General features: G+C 36.9%; 1 protein-coding gene across 1 annotated transcript in view; it reads left to right on the plus strand.

Annotated features, from left to right (window-relative positions):
* The window catches only part of LOC103798245 (chromosome unknown open reading frame, human C5orf42), a gene marked incomplete at its 5' end in the record, with an annotated part of 48,490 nt that overhangs the window by 1,051 nt on the left and 25,502 nt on the right, over window positions 1-21,937 (plus strand). The window contains 19 exon segments of the mRNA XM_009070496.1: window positions 68-250; window positions 1,738-1,987; window positions 3,045-3,197; window positions 4,406-5,163; window positions 6,691-6,875; window positions 7,793-7,873; window positions 8,780-8,967; window positions 9,730-9,886; window positions 10,465-10,693; window positions 10,935-11,068; window positions 13,517-13,734; window positions 14,020-14,184; window positions 15,252-15,390; window positions 15,776-15,885; window positions 16,395-16,556; window positions 17,287-17,395; window positions 17,719-18,108; window positions 18,586-19,394; window positions 20,654-20,817. Of these exon segments, the coding sequence (XP_009068744.1) occupies window positions 68-250; window positions 1,738-1,987; window positions 3,045-3,197; window positions 4,406-5,163; window positions 6,691-6,875; window positions 7,793-7,873; window positions 8,780-8,967; window positions 9,730-9,886; window positions 10,465-10,693; window positions 10,935-11,068; window positions 13,517-13,734; window positions 14,020-14,184; window positions 15,252-15,390; window positions 15,776-15,885; window positions 16,395-16,556; window positions 17,287-17,395; window positions 17,719-18,108; window positions 18,586-19,394; window positions 20,654-20,817 (4,584 nt within the window).

Genomic DNA, 21,937 nt, shown 5'->3' on the forward strand with positions numbered 1-21,937 from the left:
CACTATCCTGACTTCTTGATGCAGAAATTTAACAGAGAAAAATTTTTCTTTTACCTACCCAACGTAGATCTTACTGGGTTGGCGATATGAGTTGGACTCCTGATAGCATTTTCTTGGCTTGCATGTTAAAAAGTGGATCTTTGATTTTGTTGACATGTATGGGTGAATTGCTGACTTTAACTACTTCTGGCTGCTCTGTAGAATTTGGACCAGCACAGTTTATTCCATTTCATCCACTAATAACATACAGGTAAAAGCGTTTGAAAATGTTTATGTTTCTGTCTTATGGTCATACCTTACTTTCTGTCATATTTATTGCTATTTTACATAAACTTAGTCTTTCAAATTCACTCTTTTGCTTTTCACATCTTCCCTGTATCTGTTTCTCATTCATAGTTCTCTTCTGTTTCTTATAATGGGTTTGTCGTGATGGAAATTGACATTGACAGTGTAAGTATACATCAAATGATTTGTTTTCTAGAAGTTTGACTTTATTAGTAATTAAAAATCAAAATACATGATGATGTAAGAAGAAATTAAACTTAGAGAAGTACTAAAAGTGCAAATTTATTTTACAGTGGTATTTCTCTGCTCATTATTTAATTATACCGATAGAAATTTATATCAAGTTTCCATATCAGATGTTGAAATTAACAAATTTGCATGGAGAAAAACTAATTAGCTTTTTAAATGTTCCTTTGGGGCTCTCCAGATGCAAATTTTGAGATATTGCTAGTGGCTGCATGAGAGAGTAGAAGGATCTCTAATAACACTCTTTAGCATAAACCAAAAGTTAAAAAAAATAGCACAGTCTAAATAAGTAGAGGAAACAAAACAGAATCTAAAGGTTTGTTTGGTTTTTTTTGTAAGAATCCTGTTAAGTTTGAATGACTTAAGCCAGATAGTGTGTAAATGCAAAGTCTCGCAGACATTCAAAGCATTAAAATACCTTCTTGCACTACCTGGTTGCAAAATCACATATTAAAATGCATGAATATGGTTATTTATTGAATGTATGCAGCTCTTTTGTTTTCAAATTATATTACTCTCTTTTTGGAAATAAAACTTTTCGGGAACTTTTAAAGAAATTTAAAAAACCCACAAACAATGTTTGTATATTTTGACACAATGTGTTATGAAGCTAATGTTAGAATACATGCACAACACACCTTTCTTGAGCTCTGTAAGAGGGATTTTTGTATAAGAAAAGACTTCATAAACCCTCTTTTGAAAGACAAGATTCATGTGTTTATGTAATTTTTCTGTTGAATATCTGAACTGATCCTGAAATCCTGAGATTCAAATCTTAAGGGATTTGTTCTTTTTCATATATGGCTTTCTTAGAAGTGACTTCAAATTTCATCTTGAAGCATTTGTAATATCAAATAAGGGCTAGATAAGAAAGTGTGATATAGAAATTTAAAGTCAAATTGTGAAAAAGTACATAACATTCTTACTACTGAAATAATGAATGGATACTGAAAGCTGTTTTTAATTTTATTTAAATTTAAAAAATTTGCAACTGCAGCGAAATACGGGCATCTTGCAAGCATAAATAGTGGTTATCCAGAGTGCTCATCCTGCAAAAATTTAGACACTTGCTTGGGATTCTGAAAGGACTTACTGGGGTAGTAGAATGCATGGTATTAAATATTCTTAAGTTATTTTTTCTTTATTTTGTTCATGGTTATTATGTATGATAGTTGCTTCTTAATTTTTGATGTATCTTTATTTTAGACAGCAACACTCTTTTTGTCAAGACTCTAGCCAGTCTCTTGGTTCTTCAGCTTCTGAACATGACCTCATGAGACAGAGATTCTCTGTTGCTTCACATTCAAGATTACCCTACCTCATTGTCTCTGATGGGTATATGATAACAGTGCTTAGATTTCCTAACAACTTTTCACCATCAGGATTTATAAGATCCCTTTTGCTTGATTCAGCCCAACAGCTTGAAAATATCCGTCGGAATTTGCTGAACTCCAAGGTAGGATTATGAATTATTCTGTAGGCTTTAAGTAAAAGAATTTTACATGTATGAAAGTGTATAAATTCCAAACCCAGTAAGTCAGTTTAGTTTACTGTGGTATTTGTATAAATTCCTTTGAATTATAAAGTTGTTTCAAGGTTAGTGTTGACCTACAAAACAATGAATGCACAGTTTTCCTAAAATTTTATTCCTTTGCAGTGCGTGTGATCTGCAATTTAAGTAAAATGTAGTGAGGGGGACAGTCTTAACTGTCACTATTATTTTTCTGGAACTGTAAAAGAAACGGGGAATGTAGAAGTCCATCTGTAGAGTTGGTTCAGATGATTCGCAGGCGTTGCACTGCTCTGGCCAACTCATTCTTTCGGAATGGTGCAGAATAGAGTCTGTAAATGCTACATCTTGGGCTGCTGTTCTTTTAGAACAGTTAGCAGCAGTCCCAGTGGTGTGCATGTGTCCACAGGATCCTCAATTGAGGCTGACAGTTAAAGCTTGCTTAAAGCATTTTCATTTATGTTTCTGTCACTTCTAAATTGAGAAAGGAAACATTTGAAGGAAGAGGTACTGCAACTGTTTACAGCCACGTGAGTTGTAATATCTAGTTAGTTCTGACATTTTGGATTTGCTGATGGAATACAACTTCTCTTCCAATTCAGTTTCCATTTTGTATTTTTGGAGAAGTGAGTTATCATCATGCAAAAGCTAAAAGAGGGAGCAGGGATTTGAGGATTTAAGGAAATATATTACTAGTAAGAATGCAAGAAAACCCTGCATAAAGGCAAACTTCTGGGGCCTATTCAGGGGTCAAGAAAGCAGGTTCTTTCAGTATGAAGCAAATTCAAGTTGTCTGGTGCTGAGAGAGTTCTGCATTCCCAAACGGTTCAATGATAGTTTGTTTCTGTGTGGCAGATACTTGCTGACCTGTTTTCCCTTTCTGTATGGGGCTTCTGAACTGGAGCTTTTTGCAGAAGTAACCAGTTAACCTGATTTGTTTAGAAAGTGTCTGTATTGCTAGAGAGACTGATAATGTGTTTTCTGTTATTGTTATTTCTTTCAGTCTGTAGTGAAATCTCGGTGTTTACGATCACTGTTGTCCTTAAAAGCTAGTCTTTTAAAACAAGTTCAAAACCAAAGTTCCATCTTTTCCACAATTCCAAAATTCCTGGAAGAGAACACAACAGAAATGAGTGAGAAAACCATGGATTTACAGGTACTTATTAGTGTTTTTCCAGTTCTAATTGAGAAATGATTTAATTTTAAGGTATTCTAAATGGAATGGAAAGTATTTTTTTTCAAATAATACAGGTATGTTTGGAGTAATTCAATATTGGTTAAAGTCTCATTTTCCTTATGGGTGTGAGGAATGAGCTTATTTTTTTCAACTGATACTTGATTTTTATTTTGAAATGTCTTCTTTCAGCAGTGCATTAACTTTTTGGAGAATATGTGCTAATCTGCATATACATCAGTTGTTAATAGAATCATAGAATCATAGGGTTGGAAGGGACCTTAAAGATCATCTAATTCCAGCCCCCCTACCATGGGCAGGGACACCTTCCACTAGACCAGGTTGCCCAGAGCCTCATTCAGCCTGACCTTGGACACTTACAGGGATAGGACAGCTTATCTGGGCAAGTTCTTTCAGAGTAAAGAATTTCTGGCTAGTATCTAATCTAAACCTGCCCTCTTAAAGTTTAAAACCATTCCCCCTTGTCCTGTCACTGTATGTCCCTGTAAATTGTCCTGCTCCATCTTTTTGGTAGCCCCTTTAGGTACTGGAAGGTGCTATGAGGTCTCCTTGGAGACATAGTACTTTAGCTTCTCTTTATAATAAAATCTAAGATTACCCTATTAGATATATTGGGGCTCTAGAGTTTATTAATAATAACATTGTTAGCCGTAGTAAATGAGGTAGTTATCTTTATCCTCAGTTTCAGAGAATTCTTCCATCAATTCCAACATTTGTATGTGTCTTTTGGAAGAGTGACCCTGTGATCAAAGTTATTGTGCAGCCTTTCCCAGCACCATTTCATGCTTTTGGTTTCTGGTTTGTTCGTTGAAGCTTTTATTGAATGGTTTTTCTACCTTGCACCTATCTAGCAATAACTCTTCCTCATACACTAGGTTTAGTGAAGGACAGGGCTTCACTTTCTGGTATAAAATCTACTGCTGTGTTGGCAGTGTAATTTTGTTGTTGTTTAGGTAATTTAATTTCTGCCTACTCAGCTACTGCAAATAATCACATTTAATTCATCAAGATGAAACTGCTGTGAATTAAACTTACTAGCACTGAAGCAAGTTTATTAAGCTTAAAGATTTTATTTCTGAGACTGACTAAATAGTGATTTGTTGCAGAGTAAGAAACTTGAATTCTCAATAAACTTGAATTAAACTGTTAATCTTTTTCGTCTGGTTTAGGATTATGAAGATGAATCAGATGATGAAAAGCAGTTTTGCAATAGCCCTTCCAGCTTCTGTAACCAAAGAACCCGTTCATTTGTTGGTAAAGCTGATCAAGGCCACTTAGAATTTGCATCAATGTTTGATGCTATCCATGCAGAAGATGATACTGAAGAGAAAGATAAATCATCATTGGAACTATGCTCCATTCAGAAAAACCTCCTTGCTGCATGGCAGATAGGGGTTTCAAAAAGTATGGAAGAGAAAGATACATTACTGAATTACACAGTGAACTGCATTATCCATTTATTCAGCATTGTTCATTTTGTGAAATGTTCTTTGCTAAACCAGGAAACATCTTTAAACAAGTCTGTGAAGGATGCTCAATGGATGCATTGTGTCCTCAAGTATTTTCAGCAATGTTTGACTGTCTTGTGCTGGCATTCAAGAGCCAGTCTGACTGGGCATGTGACAAAGCTGACATTAGAAACTTTAAGACTGATGCTTATGCAGCAACAAGATCAGTTGTTCTCAAAAAACCTTTTGGCATGCTTCTGTCTTTTGAAAATGGTTTCTCAAACTCTAAGTAATGTGTGTGTGCTACAATATGAGAATTTTTTTGCATCTCCTGATGGTAACATTCCCGTGGAACTTGACTCCCTCACTATGCCTGTTTTCTTAATTCTTGATGACAACACTACTCAGCAATTCAGCTTACTGAAATCTCTGCTTAAAGAGCCTCCTCAAGTAAACCATGACGCAAAAACAGAAAAAAGGTATGAATGATTTTGCACGGGGTAGGGAAAATATACAGGACAGCCAGGGGATCAGGCCCAGCCAACATGTGTTTGTAAAGGGTTATTGGGAAAAACAGAAGGACATGGTTTAGGGGTAGATTTGGCTGTTTTCATGGTAGGACTCAATGATCTTAAGGGTATTTTCCAGCCCAAATAATTCTGTATGTTGGAACAAAAATTTTATCAGCTAGAACATAATTGCAACATCCTTTTGGGTTTTTTTCTGCCTTGTACTCCATGGTAAAACATGATAGTCTATCAAAGCAAGTAGACTGAGGCTTAGGGCTGTAGTTGATTATAGTTCATTTATGGTGCCTGAACTAATTACTGCAAGTGAGTTCAGAGATACCGGATGGGTTGACAGCTCACACAGGGTGTGATAGTGCAGCATCAGTCCAGGTATTGCAACTTCAGAAGCTTTAACTGTGCCTTGTGCATTTCAGTCCTTCCCAGTTCCAAACTCCATGGAGCAAGAGTCTGCTCATGTGCAATATATCTACAATGTCAGTTTAGTCACCAAAGTTTGTATTGACTATGGATCTGGTGTCCCAGAACAGTAAGAAAAACCCCTGTTTGTGGAAACTTGTTAAGCTCTTGGAGCTATTTCTTCTTGGAAGATGTACACATAAATTTAAAAGATGCTTAAACTGAAGTGTGCTATCCAGCTATTCGAAAAGTATATTATTATCACGAGTATTTCTCTGCTGCAGAACTCAAATGAATCCAAGTCTGTTAATCATATGAGCAGGCTTTTCCTTTCCAGAGATTTAGAACCTAAGAAGCATTATAACTCAGAAATTGAATCCTACTACAGTAAAATGTGTTTCTTCAATAATACTACAGTGTAATACTGTGTTCATTGTAAATCTGATAGGCAATGGAAGGGGATCCATGTGTTCGTTTAACTGTGCTGCAGGTACTGAGCACTGTGCATATGACTGACTATGTAGGTTCTAATTACGGAAGCAGCAGTACTTAAGCAGAAGATGCAGGTGTGTTGCACTTCTGTGCAAGATCTTTCAAGTCCCTAACAATGTTCGTTCACTCATATTGTCAAGCTTACTATGTATCTGAGCTGGTATATCTAATAGGACTGTGCTGGAGCAACAGGGGCTCACCAGCCCTAGGAACATGCTCTGCAGTCTTGTTTTCCTGTCTTTGCTTTTCTGTGTTATGCTTAATTGTATTTTAATCAGTTTTGTTTATAAAGATACCTGTTTTGAGGTTTCTCTGAGATTATTTCATTTCCCCATTGTTTAGCCAGCAAGGGGATTCATTTTGGGGAGGTGTGGGTGCTTAGAGTAGATTGCTGTGCCTAAGCAAATTCAGAAAAATCAATGTTTGTTGGTCAAAAAGAAGGCAAAAGGTGTTTCATTTTTCCCTTTCACTAAAGACTAGAAAGTAGTTAATATTTGTCATGTACATAATGCAAGAAGGTAAGAAATTAATGGGAGTAACTTTGTTAATTCTTGCTTAATTTCATAATATTGTACTTCTTGACTACAGGTTGATTGTACTATGGCGATTATTGTATAAGAAAGTGGTTTGGTATCAGGTGCAGCTGAAAAGAAAAGTGAACAAGAATGCAGAAGAAGCCTTTGTTGTCTCGTTGCTTTTAAGTCATATACAAGCAACCCTCCAGTCTTCACGAGTGACATTAGAACAACATCTGAAGATCAATTCTGTATCCGGTTAGTACAAATGTTAGGTAGCTGCATAGTTAACTTAATGCTAGGAAAATTAGGTCCAACATGGTGACAATCAATAACTGACTACCAGATTTTTTACAAGTTAATTGTGGGACTTCTCGTAAAATATTCTTCCCAGAAGTCTGTCTTCAGTACCTAATGTCCTGGTACATCTGTAGATTGTATTATAATCTTTAGAGCTTGCTGTGCTAAATTAAAAGACTCTATTGTCTTTAGTTTGCTTTGAGCCATGTCCTGAAAAATCTTGAGTGCAAGATTTGAGTTCTGATCTCCTATGTACCATGTTATTTCCTCTGAAGTAAAAGAGCATCACAATGTGTCTCTTGCTGAATTTCATGGTAGAAACCTTGTTCACTCCTTGAAGGCATTGTGGGCATGAGCATAATGTGTACACAAATGTAGTTAGCCTCAACTGACCGTCTAAATTAGTGTAATCTAAGGTAGTAGACTTAATCTAGCATATTTATTTTGCAAACCGTATAAAGATGTAGTCTAATTTCTTACACATTGCTGTCTTATGTTCTGCCTTCCTATTGACTTCTACACTGCTAAGCCCAGCTTCCCATTTATGTCTCCCACCACAATTCTGTTTCCTCTCCATATTCTTGATCTTTCTCCCTTAAATGATACTTCTAGCTTCTCTTTCTTTATCACTCCTGCAAGACATTAGCTCCTTCTGGAGAGAAGCTAATAGCTGTTCTGGGGAGAGGTATTTCAAGTCATCTTCTCTCAGATACTCAAAACTTAGATTTAACTGTGGGAATAGAAATTTTCTGAAGACTCACATATTTTGCTCTGGTTTTCATAAATCTCCAATACAAAAGTAAGTGCATGTGTGTTTGCGCACGTAACAGTAACTATGTAGAGCTTTTCATTTGTTACATATGTGACTTTTATAGGTGAGGAACAGTTCCTTTTAGGGTCATACAGAGAATCTGTGAACATTTGGAAGAGAGATCTCTGTGAAATCAAGGCAAAAGGTAAGAGAGAAAATCTTTTTGGGGATGGGCAGGGTAAGTTGTATAATCACTTTACATAGTTCTTTCTGCCCCTGTTTGGCCTTCAGAAAAGGAGGGGCAGGACACGATGAAATGGACACATGTATTTTGTTGTTATTTTTTGTTATTTGACTGCATACTCTGTGTTATATGCTGTCTTGGGATTTGAATAGAGATCAGTCAAAAAAGTTTGGTAGTTCTCTTGAGAAAGTTCCTCGCATCTCTATTTTAATATCAGAGATTCTTTGTGACTAAGTACTTGGAACAGAAAAGCTCTAGATACATTTGTGAGTAAGAAAGAGGCAATTAAAAACAGGTGACCAAAAATCAATTACTTTAGTATCTGCAAAATGAAAATAGTGTTTAGAAAGTAGCAAAATAAGAAAACTTGTGGCAGGAGTTTTTGCAGGAGTTGATTTGAAACAGATATTGGAGTCTCTTTCCAGGCATTGTGAGAAAGGTTTTTGCTTGTTATTATGATGATGAATACCTCATTGAGGAAAAAATTAAAATACTGGAAGCTTGATGGATGTCTAAGCAATTTCATTGTGTTTTAAGCATTCCTTCTTTGAAGGCTCCCTTAAGCTCTCGTGTCTCTGTGTCTAAACAGTTGTGTCTAAACAATACTCAGTATTGTTTTGGAAGCTGCCATATCTCTAGAAATAACGAAGTTAGGAATGAGCATTTACTTAGTCGTAACTTAGAGGTGGTAGAAGGATCATATCCTAAAATGGCTGCTCTTGATTCCTACTCCTCAGAGTGTATGTGTATGTAGATATGTTTCTGGAGAGGACAGAACTAGTATTTTCATTTATTGCCTCTGGTTTTATGTTTGTTGTTTCTTATCCAACTGCACTTCTGCCCTCTTTTTTTTCTCTTTTAATGTAGGAGGGAAAAGAACATGTTTTCTTCAGAGTAGATATTATCTTGCAATATTGTTTTGCCATCTGTATCAGTATAACTTGTGTGAGGCTCAGGGACTCTGTGATCATCTGGTGGGCGAGATTCTAAGGCGGTCACAGCTCTCAACAAGTGAGATGGAAAAATTTTCTGGTATGTTTATATTGCCAAAAAATGTGATAAGACATGTTGATACTGTTTGAATAACCTAGTGTTTAATTTCTACACCATCACACACACACTTGACTGCATGATTTTCTTTTTACACCGGACTGAAATCTGTTTACAGTGACTTTAAAGATCTTTTTCTGATCCTAAGATGACCTTTCAGCTACACTGTTGGAATATGTGTTTGGACAATTTTAATTGTATAATTAATGTAATGATTTTATCAATAGTGAAAGCATGGCCTGTAAAATATTTTTAGACACAAATCTGCACAAGGAAAGACTTTGGATAATAAAAATAAAGGAAAAACAATGTGATTTGATTTTATATTCAACTTCTTTTTATGGTGCAATACAATAAAATAGTGGGTTAGTTTTGGTCACCAGTCCTAAATTGACAGTGGGATGGTTTTGCAGATGCTATAAATTTTATTTCTATGAAGTCTGAATCTAAGTGAAAACTAAATTTCCAAACTTAAACAAATGGTTTTTTGACTCGGTGCTAGTCTGACTTTAGGTGCTAGAGGTCCATCTCCAGTCATTAAAGATCTAGTATAAAAGTCTTTTAATATAAAGTTTAATTAGTGTAAAAGTTTAAGATCTCTAGGTTCTGAAAGCTTGTCAAGAAATTAACTAAATTTGCTGGTTTTAAAAAAGTGTTGACTAAACTGTGATTAAACAGTTTTAGCATTCAGATTTTAGCATTCAAATTTGAAACAATTTTCCTCGTAGTGTTTTAATTTGTGTTTCTTAGATACTAAGTATTTTCAGCATGAACTCTGGATGGTAACCAGCATTCATACTGACGCTGCCATGGCTGTGATTCGATCCATGGCACGATTCATGGCTGCTTATTTCACAAATCAGCTGCTCTACATCTTTCCCCCACACAGTGTTGGCATCCTGCACCCACTTCACATCAAACAAGGTATTCTCTCTAAAAACAGTTTAATTTGCTTAAATCTTATAATTATTTACATGTATATCAATGCTGTCTGTTATGCTTTTACTTGATGGTCTACTTCGCTTTTCTGTGGAGTACAGTGTAGAAAAAACCCAAAAGGATGTTGAAATAAGGAGCTATTCTTTCTCAAAAAAGCATTTTAGCTTTCTGCCTTCTGTAGCAAGCAGCACAGTGAATGCAAACAACACAGGTATGCTAGGGAAACTGCGAGAATTTCCATTTATCTCTGGTGTACCCTCTGATACATCCTGTACATGTGTAGCATGCTTGCAAGTGGTCCATCAGTGTGATTAAGTCCTTAAATTAAGAAAACCCACAAGTTTTGCACTTGCATATCCCACATTAATAAGCAGAAAAATAGCCTGTTCTGAACTCACTGTTATACCATAGCATGAGCTGCATCTGCCTGCTGAGATAACTTTGTAGTGTGTCTTTAATAAAATTAATCCAAAAAGCAATGTGAACAAATTATTTCTGATTATTCAGCTGATAGCATGCAGATTTAGTTAAACTTTATAATCTTGGCGTTTTTTGTATCACAGGCTTATCTCCTCGTGTTATTCCACTGCAACACTCTTTGGTTACCAGAGCTGTCAGGGACCAGAACCTTTCATCTGTGTGGACAGCTGAATATACTCTTGATTTGTTCTTTATTGGTGGACTCATTCCAGAGGCTGTGTGGTTAGCACACACACTCGGGGATTGGAAACTCTCTGTTTCAGTTGGCGTGGCCTACCAGCTGTATTGTCAGAACTCTGATGAATTCTCAAGGTAAATCTGAGCTTGGAATTGCTATACTATATTTTGTTACTAGTCATTTGAATTAATATTATTGTAGCAAGTTATATCCTTTGCATCAGAAATTCATGTTCCAAAGTTCCTGGTAGGTGTAGGAGTTAACATGTTATGGCTTAGATATGTTTTGGCTTAGATATTTATTTACTAGGCCTTCATTGAATTACATATGGATATTACTTTGTTACTCATGAGCAGTTTCTTGTTATACTTTCAGACTGAAAAACACAGAGCATCACCTGCCATTAAGCTTATCACCAATGCAGACTTTTCAGGAAAAGTTACAGTCTTTGTTAGGACAGCCAGTAACTTCGGAAACATCAGAACACATTAAATACAAGAAATTTACAGGTACTTGAAATGAAAAATAATTGTTATTTTTTATGTTATTTGACCAAATACTCTGCCGGGGAGGTTTATTTTTGATATTAGGAAGAGATTTTTTATGGAGAGAGTAGTCAGGCATTGGAATGGAATGGGCCACACACACACACACACACACACACACACACACACACACACACACACACACACACACACACACACACACACACACACACACACACACACACACACACACACACACACACACACACACACACACACACACACACACACACACACACACACACACACACACACACACACACACACACACACACACACACACACACACACACACACACACACGTGCACAACACCTATATACAGCTGGCCACACATCAGCACCTACAGACGACATGCTCAGCACTCACACAGCACCAACAATTCTATCGTGGTTCCCTCTCCTACGAGTCAGAGCGGATGACTGCATATAGATACCTGTTTGTACCATGTAGATCCTTCTGGTAGCTGGGCAGTAGACCCAGTAGCTGTGTATCCCAGGTTGTTTATGTCTGCATATGTGAGCCTCCAGAGCCCAGTCCCACTCCATCTTTTGGTATAGACCCACTGCCACATAGGCTCTTACCCCCATGCACACACTGTCCATGCACCCCCACAGTATCTGGCCTTCAATATACAGTCCATCCAGTAGAGAGCTCCTCTGGGTTTCTCAGTCTGACCAGGTGCCTCACCCTTAGAGATACCTCATCCATCTATGGTGAGGTGTCTTTAAGCTGTGGATACATTGTCTTTCTGGCAGGTAGTCACAACTCCCTGGAACTCTACAGTGTCCAGATCCCCTTGTCTTGTCCTTAGAGACATGAAAACACACAAGCAGGTCTCCCAGTTGTCTCTCTGACCATTGACCAGACCTTCACTAGTCCCTCTAGTCACTGTTGGCTTCTATGGTCGCACTCTTGTGCCCCTGTTCCCAGGACGTTTCACTTAACTTGTTGGTTAGTCTGGCTTGATATTTACTGGCACTCATGCATGGACTTACATAGCCTCACTTCCTCCACTTACTGGTCCCATTACAGTTGCTGGCACTTGACATTACTTTACTCCAGCCTCTGCAGTTGTAGTAATCTCAGATACAGGCTTTCTGACCTGTGCTCCCCTCCATCTCTTGTCACTTAAAATACTATTCACAGGCACACAGAACAGAGTCCTTCACATAGGAAAAGGCACAGGGCCCAGTGAAGGTGAGGCTGCCACCACTCCGTGCCATATCTTTGGTTTCTTTCCTAAAGATTCCATCATTAGCTTTGTGTGATTCCAAAACACTCTTCCTCTGCATCCTGTAGTATGTCTTGTCCTTCTTGATAGTAACCTCTCTCAAGCCAAAAGATACTGAAGGATGCCATTCTAATTGACTCATCCTAAGGGTTTCATAACTGGACTCTGGGGCTGATGGCTCTCCTGGGAAGAGCCCGGACAGGTGTCCATTTCTCTGAGTACGTAATTTGCTGTTGTGCAACTCTGGATTTGTGGAGATAAGCTTTTCATGGGTTGATTTTTCTACTCTTAAATAGTCTAGGTACTATTCATTCTCTGTGTACCTTTGTATGGGTATATATGAGCTTTTTGTCATATAACCTAACTTAGTTCTTGACTGCTGAAATTCACACAATTAGCTATTGTGTCCTTAATGAATTTCACAGAAGGTTTACTGCCACAATCTCTATTTCTTAGTCTCTTTTTGTGTGTTTGAAAACCTCATTTCAAGTTCCTGTCAGCAGGTGGATGTAAATTAGTCTATCTAAGCAACATTCCCAACACTGTGTAAATTCTTCTTTTGATCTCATTTCCAAGGATTTTATTTCAAAGACACACACAAATATATACATGCTGTATTTGAGAGTCTGTATATATAATAAGTAGTGGAAAGATGTGACAGCATATACTTCAAGACAAGCAGGAGTAGTAGAAATGCAAGTAGAACAGTATAATACTATGTGAGTTTCACAAACCAGTTGATAATTATGTTAAATGCCCTGCTACCTCTAGGAGATGAGGAAAACATGTACTAGTATGTAAAGGTGATCAAACAAATACGTTTCCTTTCCTTGATCTCTGTGCTTTTTGGTAATGGTTGTTTTAGTCATTATTAATGGTGTACCTCATTTATGCCTGCCTAGTAAGAATGATTTGCCAGAATTTTATGCCAAGCAAATGCCTGGCTAGAAAGTGGAGTTCTCTATCTAGAAAGGCAGTAGCTTCCCCATTAATGGGGCAAAACTTAAAATTAATGATTGAATACTACTTGCAAGTGTGAGAGATCTTAAAGCAAGTAGATGAGATATATTGTTGTAATACATGAATGCAAACTCTGAGAACATAACCTCGTAATGTCAGAATGAAGTCCCATGCATTGAGTCAATTAATTTACCAGCTTCTGAATGTAATATTTTATAGATCCCATTGAAGAGGAAGATGCAAACGTTCTTTATAGTTCAGTACAGGAACTACTGAAAGCAGCTGTTATGGCAGATGCTGATATTCTCTCAGAGACATTTCGGCTTTTGATGGATTCTGCCAAGGATCTTAGCAGAAAATTGCATGGTTTGGTTCCTGTGGGACTGTATCTTCCAGCACCACCATTATACTGTCCTCAGCCAACTTTTCTCAGTGAAGTAAGTGTGAGTGATGGAAGTTTCTTGGGTCTTTGTTTGAATGTATTTATGAACTAATTATGATCTTTATTCTGGTTCCTTTCAGCTAGTTTTTCTGTTTGTTTTTTTTTTTAACATGTCCATTCATTTAATTTAGACAAAGGCGCCACAGTGAAACGAAAGGCTGTGTACCTTTGGTTTTGCCAATCTGTTCTGTAAAGAAAGGAAATAATTTTAGGAGCAGAAACAACACTTAGGTGTATGTCTTTCCTAATTGCAGGGTTGGCTTGTTTTTGCATTTTTCAGGAAAATGGCAATGACATTCTTTTAAAAATGGAGAGAGAAATTCGTCAGAAAGTGTCGGGAGTTCTTCAGCGAATTATCCTGCTTTTCCGGGCTGCTCATTGTTCTTGTCCTGCAGCACAGTGGTATATTAGGCAACTGAAGTGGGCAAGAAAAGTTATGCAGAAAGTAAGCATTGAACTTGGTTTTTTTGTAACATGATTATCAGTTGTAAATATTACTGACAAGCTTGCAGTTACTTTGCAGAGGCTTTCAGTCTTGTCTGGACTTTGATGTCATGTTCTTTACATGTTGTCTTCTAGTTCTACATTCCATGTTCAGTTTTATTAGGCATCCAAAACTTACGGATCGAGGGTATCTAATTCATAAAGTGTTTCCTTCTATACGTCTTCTATACTTACTTGATAATGTATGAATTTATTTATTTCTTCATTTGAAAGAAACAAGCAGACTTCAATTGGGAATCATAGCTGTTAGCTGGAAGTATGTTCCTGATCACTTAAATATGTAGCAGAAGGTAATGCTCACTCCATGGTCATCTTAGTGAACAGAACTTAGAAGACCTCATTCTACCTTTCTGTAATTTGTTGGCACAGAAGCAAGTTCAGAATATATTGATTAAAGATTTTTGTATGAAGTCAGACTTTCCTTAGGTCATTGTTACACAGCTACTTAAAGAAGATTGACTTGCTACAGAGGGGAATGTGTGTGACTGTCTCCCTTCCCTCAACGTGCCCTGCATCAGCATTATTGCAGTGATCCAGATCAGGAACTGGTCTGACTGACAAATACTTCTGTTTGCTCACTGCATGGTCACATGTGCTTAGTGCTGGCATGGGGAGGTGATCAGACATGTCAACTGAAACTGGAGGGAAAACTAATCTGACCTGGCAACAGCAACCTGGACTGTGCTGGATTAATCTGGTTTCTTGATTGTGATCTCTTGATTGTGAACTCTTGTGTTTTGTGGTAATCGTGACTATCATGAGTACCATTCAAACGAAAGCATTTTTTGTGCCGTAGCTCATACTAAACATATTCCTTTAAATGAATTTTCAGAATAGTGATTTGAAGAAAATTGAAAGCCATCTTAAGGGAATTTTACTGATCTTGGCAGTATTCTGCTGTTAACTGAGAGGCCGTGCATTTAGTAGTGTTACATATAAAACTTTAACTGGTTTTTATTTCCATTGTGATTGTTTGTTTGTTTATTTATTTGTTTTTGCTATCTATAGATTCGAGTGAAAGGATCTCTTCCTTCACTGGGTCCATTCCCAGAGACTTTGCTTAGTTACTCCAATTTCCACACTATTTTCTATAGATCTGCATCTTCTGAAGACAATCGTTTCGATGATATTACCTGTAAAATTTTAGGTCTGTATGCACTAACATAGAATAATTTAAGGCTGCAAAAAAGAACACAGGTTAAATTGCACAGGTGCAAAGAGCTCTTATTAACTTGCAAGTGTACAGAAACATGTTCCTTTACCAGCTGTAGTTATGAAAACTCTTAATCTGAAATGTGCTCTTCTGGATTGGGTGTGGGGGTGCATGTTACAGATCTGACAGATGCAAAAAGAAGTGGGACTAAAGAGCTCTAGCTGCAGAGCACTACTGAAAAATCAAGAATGAGTAATTTTTTTCTTTAAAACTACTGTTAGGGTAGTGTTAATTCCTTTTTTTTCTAGTTAAAAGTCTCAAGCTGTTCTAATTTATTTATTTAAATAGAATCTCACCTTATTGCATGTTTGTGTTATAGGTTGGTTCAGAGAGCTGTGTGCATTATGTTGGATGTTTCATGTTCGTGAGAAATTATCTGACAGTTGTAGGAGGTACCAAGCTGCAAGGGAAAATACTAACAATACAAAGGTAATTGTATTACTAATAAAGTGAGAAGAATTTCAGAGATCTGCCTGTATACTTCTGTGAGAACTTTTATTTGCTTAACAGAGCAAAATGAGCACAGTGCTACAGTGTGAAAGAAGTATTGGATGATGCAGAATAGTGCTGTCCATGTGACCTCCCATGTTTCTAACAGTTATCTCTCTTGGGCTTTTGCTTGGTATTTAGCTCAAATAATGGAAGAAATGCTGCCAGAAGAGCAATAGTTTCTACATTTGCTGTAGTTTCTACATTTCTTAGGCTGGTTTAAAAAAACCCTTTTCTTTTGTTCTTTCGTTCTTTGTTCGTTCTTTCATTCTTATTGTACATTATGATCTGTTACAACCCCTGGCATTGTGCACGTCTCTGTTTGGCAGTTAAGTCAGAGATTTTTATTTTCCAACGGCTAGGGAGGAACCATTACAATTTCCAATGTATGAATAATTTTGCTGAAATATATTGTTCATATCAATGAATGTTTCTGGTGGGTTTTTTAGGATCTGCAGAAGAGTGAATATGATGCCTCCACAGTTGAACATTGTCTGAATGCAGTGGAGTGGGCTTGTCGAATGCTTCCTTTCTGCAGGTTCATGAATGCTGAAGAATTAGTTCAAGATGTAATTTTGAGTCTTCTTGGAGAATTGCCACCAGTGAAAAAGGTAAAATTAACACAATACAGATTATCATGAATGTTTCTTCGCCTTGGAGAAGTGTGTAAGTTCGGTGGAAAATGATACCTTACCTGTATGTTAGCTACTGGAAAAGTTGTGAGTTAATGCATCCTGGGGTGCATGAGGCAAGGCATCGCCAGCTGGTTGAGGGGAGCGATTGTCCTGCTCTACTCTGCACTGGTGCAGCCTCACCTTAAATATCTGTGCAGTTTTGAGCACCACAATACGAAAAGGATTCAAAGCTATTAGAGACTGTCTAAATGAGGGCAGTGAAGATGGTGAAGGGCCATGAGAGGAAGCCATATGAGGAGGGGCTGAGGTCACTTGTGTGTTCAGCTTGGAGAAGAGAAGACTGAAGGGACTTCACTGTATACAACTTCCTCAAGAGGGGAAATGGAGGGGCAGGCACTGACCTTTTCTTTCTGGCAACCAGTGACAGGATGCGAGGGAATGGCTTGAAGCTGTGTCAGGGTAGATTTAATTTGTGTATTAGAAAAAGGTTTGACTCTCAGAGAGTGATTGGGCGCTGGAACAGGCTCCCCAGAAAAGTAGTCACAGCACCAAGCCTGACAAGTTCAAGAAGCATTTGGACAATGCTTTCAGGCACATGGTGTGATTCTTGGGGATGTCCTGTACTGGGCCAGGAGTTGGACTTGATGATCTTTGGGGTTGCCTTCCAGCTTTGAATATTCTGTGCTTCTGTGTTTATTTTGTGCAGGTGGCAGAGATTTTTGCTAAAGCATTTCCTAATCCTGAAGATATAAGGGTGCCACTAAGAGAGAAATATCATGGGCTTCAGCAGCGACTCAGAAACAGTATTGTTAAAGGTAATGTTCATCCTTCTTCAGGAAATATTAAGCGAACTTTCTTTTTTACCCTACTTATTAATGTGTGACAATACCTTCTTTCATCCCTCTTGTAAAACAATTATTGTAGTTTTTAGTTAGACAACTTTCAGTTTTGTGACAAATTTTGTATTTTCTTTCAGTTATGGCTATACCAATTACAGTGTGTCATAGTTTTCAGGTTGTTTCTTCACTTTATCACAGTTTCTGTCTGTATTTCTAAATGGCTGTAATTTATGATGTCCCAATTTGAGAGACTAATTGAAAACTGAAGATTGAAAACTTGGTTTTCTTTCTTTCAGTAGGTCCTGAAAGTGAAGAAATGATGTCTGCTGTTATACAGACTGCTGAAAAAGTGAGAATGAAGACCTTGAAATGTGTAACAAAGAACATAGGCCCTGTAGAAATTAATATTTGGGAGCCAGCAGAAGAGAGAGCAGCAGATGATGAAGAACACTGTTATGACAGATTCTCAGTAGGCACTAGTCTAAGCACAAGCACACTTACTGATCTTGGGAATCCTCAGATATCTAGTGATGCTGACACAGCAGATACAATTTCTGATGCTTTGTTTACTGAAGAAGCAAGAACTCAAGTGCCTTCATTCCAAAGGTATGAAAAAAATGGCAGCAGAAAGCTTTCAATTTAAATTAGGGGGGAAAAAAAGGAAAGAAAAGTTGTCTCTTGCTGATCAAGTAATCTTTTCACCAAACAGGGTAATTGTCACTTTGGGTGATTTATCAAGTGAAGAATTACAAACTTACCATGTCTTAGAACTGTCAATTTTTTTGTAAGTTGGTATGTGACTAATATGCTAGTGAGGTGTAAATTGTTATCATCTATGTCCATCCATCCATTACTGCCTAGTTTCTGTCTGTGTAAAAACCACAGATTTTGCTTTTGATTAATTAGCCACCTTAACATTGTAGTAATGTAGTAATGTAGTAATGTAAATTTGAGGTTGTTAGTTTATCATTTTTAACAATAAAGGAAGAAAAGAAAGTTGTATTTAGTTAGTTTTTCATGTAATTCTTCTTAAAATGGATTTTGGTGTTAACAATTCTTACGTTTGTTGTCTTACAGGGGTCATGAATACCAGAGACAAGGGGAAATAGGTAGCAAAAATACCACACCCAAGATAAAGTCTCTTGACAGTAAAGGAAAACATAAAGACAATGTATATAAAAAAGACATTCAGAATCAGCATAATTTGCCTGTAGTTGGTACATGGGAATTTGAACGTGATGATGATGAATATGTTAAATTTCTAGAACTCTTTTTGAGTTATATTCTCGAGAAGGACCTGATAAACTACAGTGACTCTGGAATTCCATTTCTTACTAGCTTTTCTGGACTTCTTCGAGAGCGTGAATTGAACTCTCTGTTTTTTGATGTCCATACAACACTAAAACGTCGGCAAGGCAAAACTAGAAGCCAAAATGTGTTTACAGCAGGGTCGTGCTATACTGTCTCCCTGGAATCTTGTGATGCTGAAACAACATCTGTCTACAATGAAAACCAAAATGTTTTGGCAAAACCAACCATTGTACGGACAGCAGAACCTTCAGTGCATAACCTAATGAAAGGACTTCATGAAGGATTATTTGGCTTAAAGTACAAGTCAATTTACAGAGCTCAATCTGACAATCAAGGAGTCACTGTTGCACTAGCAAGCCAGGCCTTTCCTTACCATACTTCCTGTAGCCTGCAAACTCAGGCAAATTCTAAATACTTTTACAAAACTGTTGATGTAGTTGATACTGTACCAGGAAAAGAACTGGCTATAGACTTGATGGGCGAGTTGAGCAATATTGCAAAATTGCTTGAGTGGATGATCAGATGGTCTGAAAAAAGACTTCTCTGTGGTTCAAATAAACAAGATTCCTTAGAAGAGATTCACCCAATCATACGTATAAAAACATCAGCTGCTGCTGTTCTTACTTCTTTGTGGCTTTTAGAAACAAAGAGCATAAAATGTAAGGTAAGAAAGAGGATGGGATAAGTGTCAATGAAATGTGTGAGTGAGTTAGAGCAGTAGAGAAAATCACACCCATATTTTACCTAAGAATTCTGTTCTCAATAAAACCTGGAATATTGATTAAAAGCCTTCCCTTTAAGGTTTGCTAGGAAGAGAGAAACATTCCACAAATACTGGAATTCTGGCTGTTAAAAATCCATGGCTTGAAGGTGAAAGTTCTGTTTGGAAGTTCTATTAAAAATCTAAATCATTTATCGAGATCCTGCATTATTTGTATAAGTTCATTTAAGTTTGGCCATTGTGTCTAATTTTAGACATCATCTTTGAAGAAACATAGTACTGGAGATAGAATACGTCAAAGCAAGGCAAAGAATAAAATAGTTTCTCTGAGGAGACTTCAGTTTAGGTTCACTTGTCTTTGAGGACGGTGCAGATGCAGTCTTGACTGGAATATTTAAACTAGTTAAAGATAGGTGGAAAGTGAATTTTGAATTTCATTTTAGCACTATTACGCAGAGTTGAAGTTTATGTGTGGATAGGAGAAAAGAGATTTGACAGAAGAACCTGATGAATACTGCTGTAATTTATATTTTAAAGAAAACTGGATCACTTAACTGCTTTAATTAGCTCTACAAGAATCATAGAATACCCACGAATCACAGAATACATAGGGGAGAGAGCTGTGGGATTTTTTTGCGAAGGCTTTCTCCCATATCAAAAGAGATTTTTGTCTTGATTTTGGTTAGGGTTTTGGTTTTTTTTTTGGTTTGGTTTCTTTTGGGGGGGGTTGGGTTTTTGTTTTTTTTTCCTGGACAAGTGCCACCTTTATTTTAAACTTACAGCCAAAATTTTACGTGTGCATCTAACCACAAGATCATGCATGGGTTTTTGCCTTTCATACTGTTTTCAGTGATAATTCTAGAGTTCTGTGTTAAGTGTGATAATGGCTAAATCTTATTATATGTACTTGTTTAGGATATATTGTCACGTAGTATCCTTGACAGCTGGCACTCAGTTGACACTTATAAATCTTTTGTTTCCTTGGGTAATTCGTAGGACCATTGCTTCACTTAATGCAAAAAGGGGCAAAAACTCAGGTTCCACAGACAACTGTAAATCCAGGATTTCTCAGTTCTATAATAAGGAGAAGGATATGAAGTTAAGCATAAACATTCCAGATGACATTATTGGGGATTTTGAGAAGTACAAGGTATCTTTTTTTTTAATTAGTGAATTTTGATTATCATGACTTCTATTAATAGCATCCAGATAATCAGTGTCTGGAAGAATTTGCACCTCTATCAGAAGCCCAGTTCAGGACAGAGAAAGAAAGTAGCACAGATGAAGGCTCTTCCATAACGGCCAATCCTCCTCCTGACACCCAGGATGTACAAGCCTATGATGATCTTTGTGAAATGGATTTTGGGTAATTTCATTTTTATTTTTTTTTCACCTAGTAATTCTAGTTGCTCTAATTCCTCAGCTAAGCAGCATGTCAGGATGAAGATTTCTACTGCTATTATATCTTACATACGTGTTTGATTTTGAGTGCAATAGTGACATGCCTATTGTAACCTATTGGTTACAGCTACATACAGCAGATTAAATATTCTCTATCAACAGGGTTACATCTAGGTAGAAAACAATGTCGCTGTTGCATATATGGTTGTTTATAGACTTAGTGATGAAATAGAATCTCAATTTCCGATACAGTGGGTAGAACGTCTTCTCACAAAATTCAGATAATTTCCATTCTCTGTCCTGTAATTTTCTTTGCGTTGAAACAAGATGTTCACAATGTTAATTTATTTTTCCCTGAACCTGTAATCTAGCTATGTTCGCAATGTTAATTTATTTTTCCCTGAACCTGTAATTTAGCTATGTTCATACATTTGTTTGCCAGAAAAATAGATGGTAAAGGCAGTAAATATTTGTTCATATCTTGCACAGTCCTGAAGGTGAAAAATCATTAACCCGAACTCTGTTGTACTAAAGGAAAAAGATTTCTGCTGTTACAAGATATATAGATATATAGGGATATACAGATCTCTAGTATTCTGAGACATTATTGTGTGTCTTCTCTGACAATTTTTATTTTTTTAATGAAGGAAGTTTCTGTGAAGGAGGTAAATGTAGCCTTAACCAAATGATTTTGAAGTCATAGCACAGTTTGTCTTCATTTTTGGTAGATAATGTGTGTTAGTTGCATTTCTCTATGAACACCAGAGTGAATCATTAATGTCACTAGAATATCACATCTACATAAAAAGTAATTAAGCTTGCTTTAAGTGAAAGTTAGAGATAAATCTTACATGAGCATTGATTATATCACAACAGTGTTTATTTTACAATTATGCCCTAGCCTGCATTCTGAAGGGAACAGCATCCTTGAACTAAGCCAGATACTTACTTTGTTAATTACCTTTTGTAATTCCGTTGCCAGAATGTCTACAAAGCCAAAATATTTCGATAAGAAGGAAATTAATCGTGGAAATTATTCTGTACCTCTTATGAGTGAAGATGTTAATGAAGTGGGACCATTTGTT

Source organism: Acanthisitta chloris, unplaced genomic scaffold (genome assembly GCF_000695815.1).
Source record: "Acanthisitta chloris isolate BGI_N310 unplaced genomic scaffold, ASM69581v1 scaffold1012, whole genome shotgun sequence".
Taxonomy (NCBI): domain Eukaryota; kingdom Metazoa; phylum Chordata; class Aves; order Passeriformes; family Acanthisittidae; genus Acanthisitta; species Acanthisitta chloris.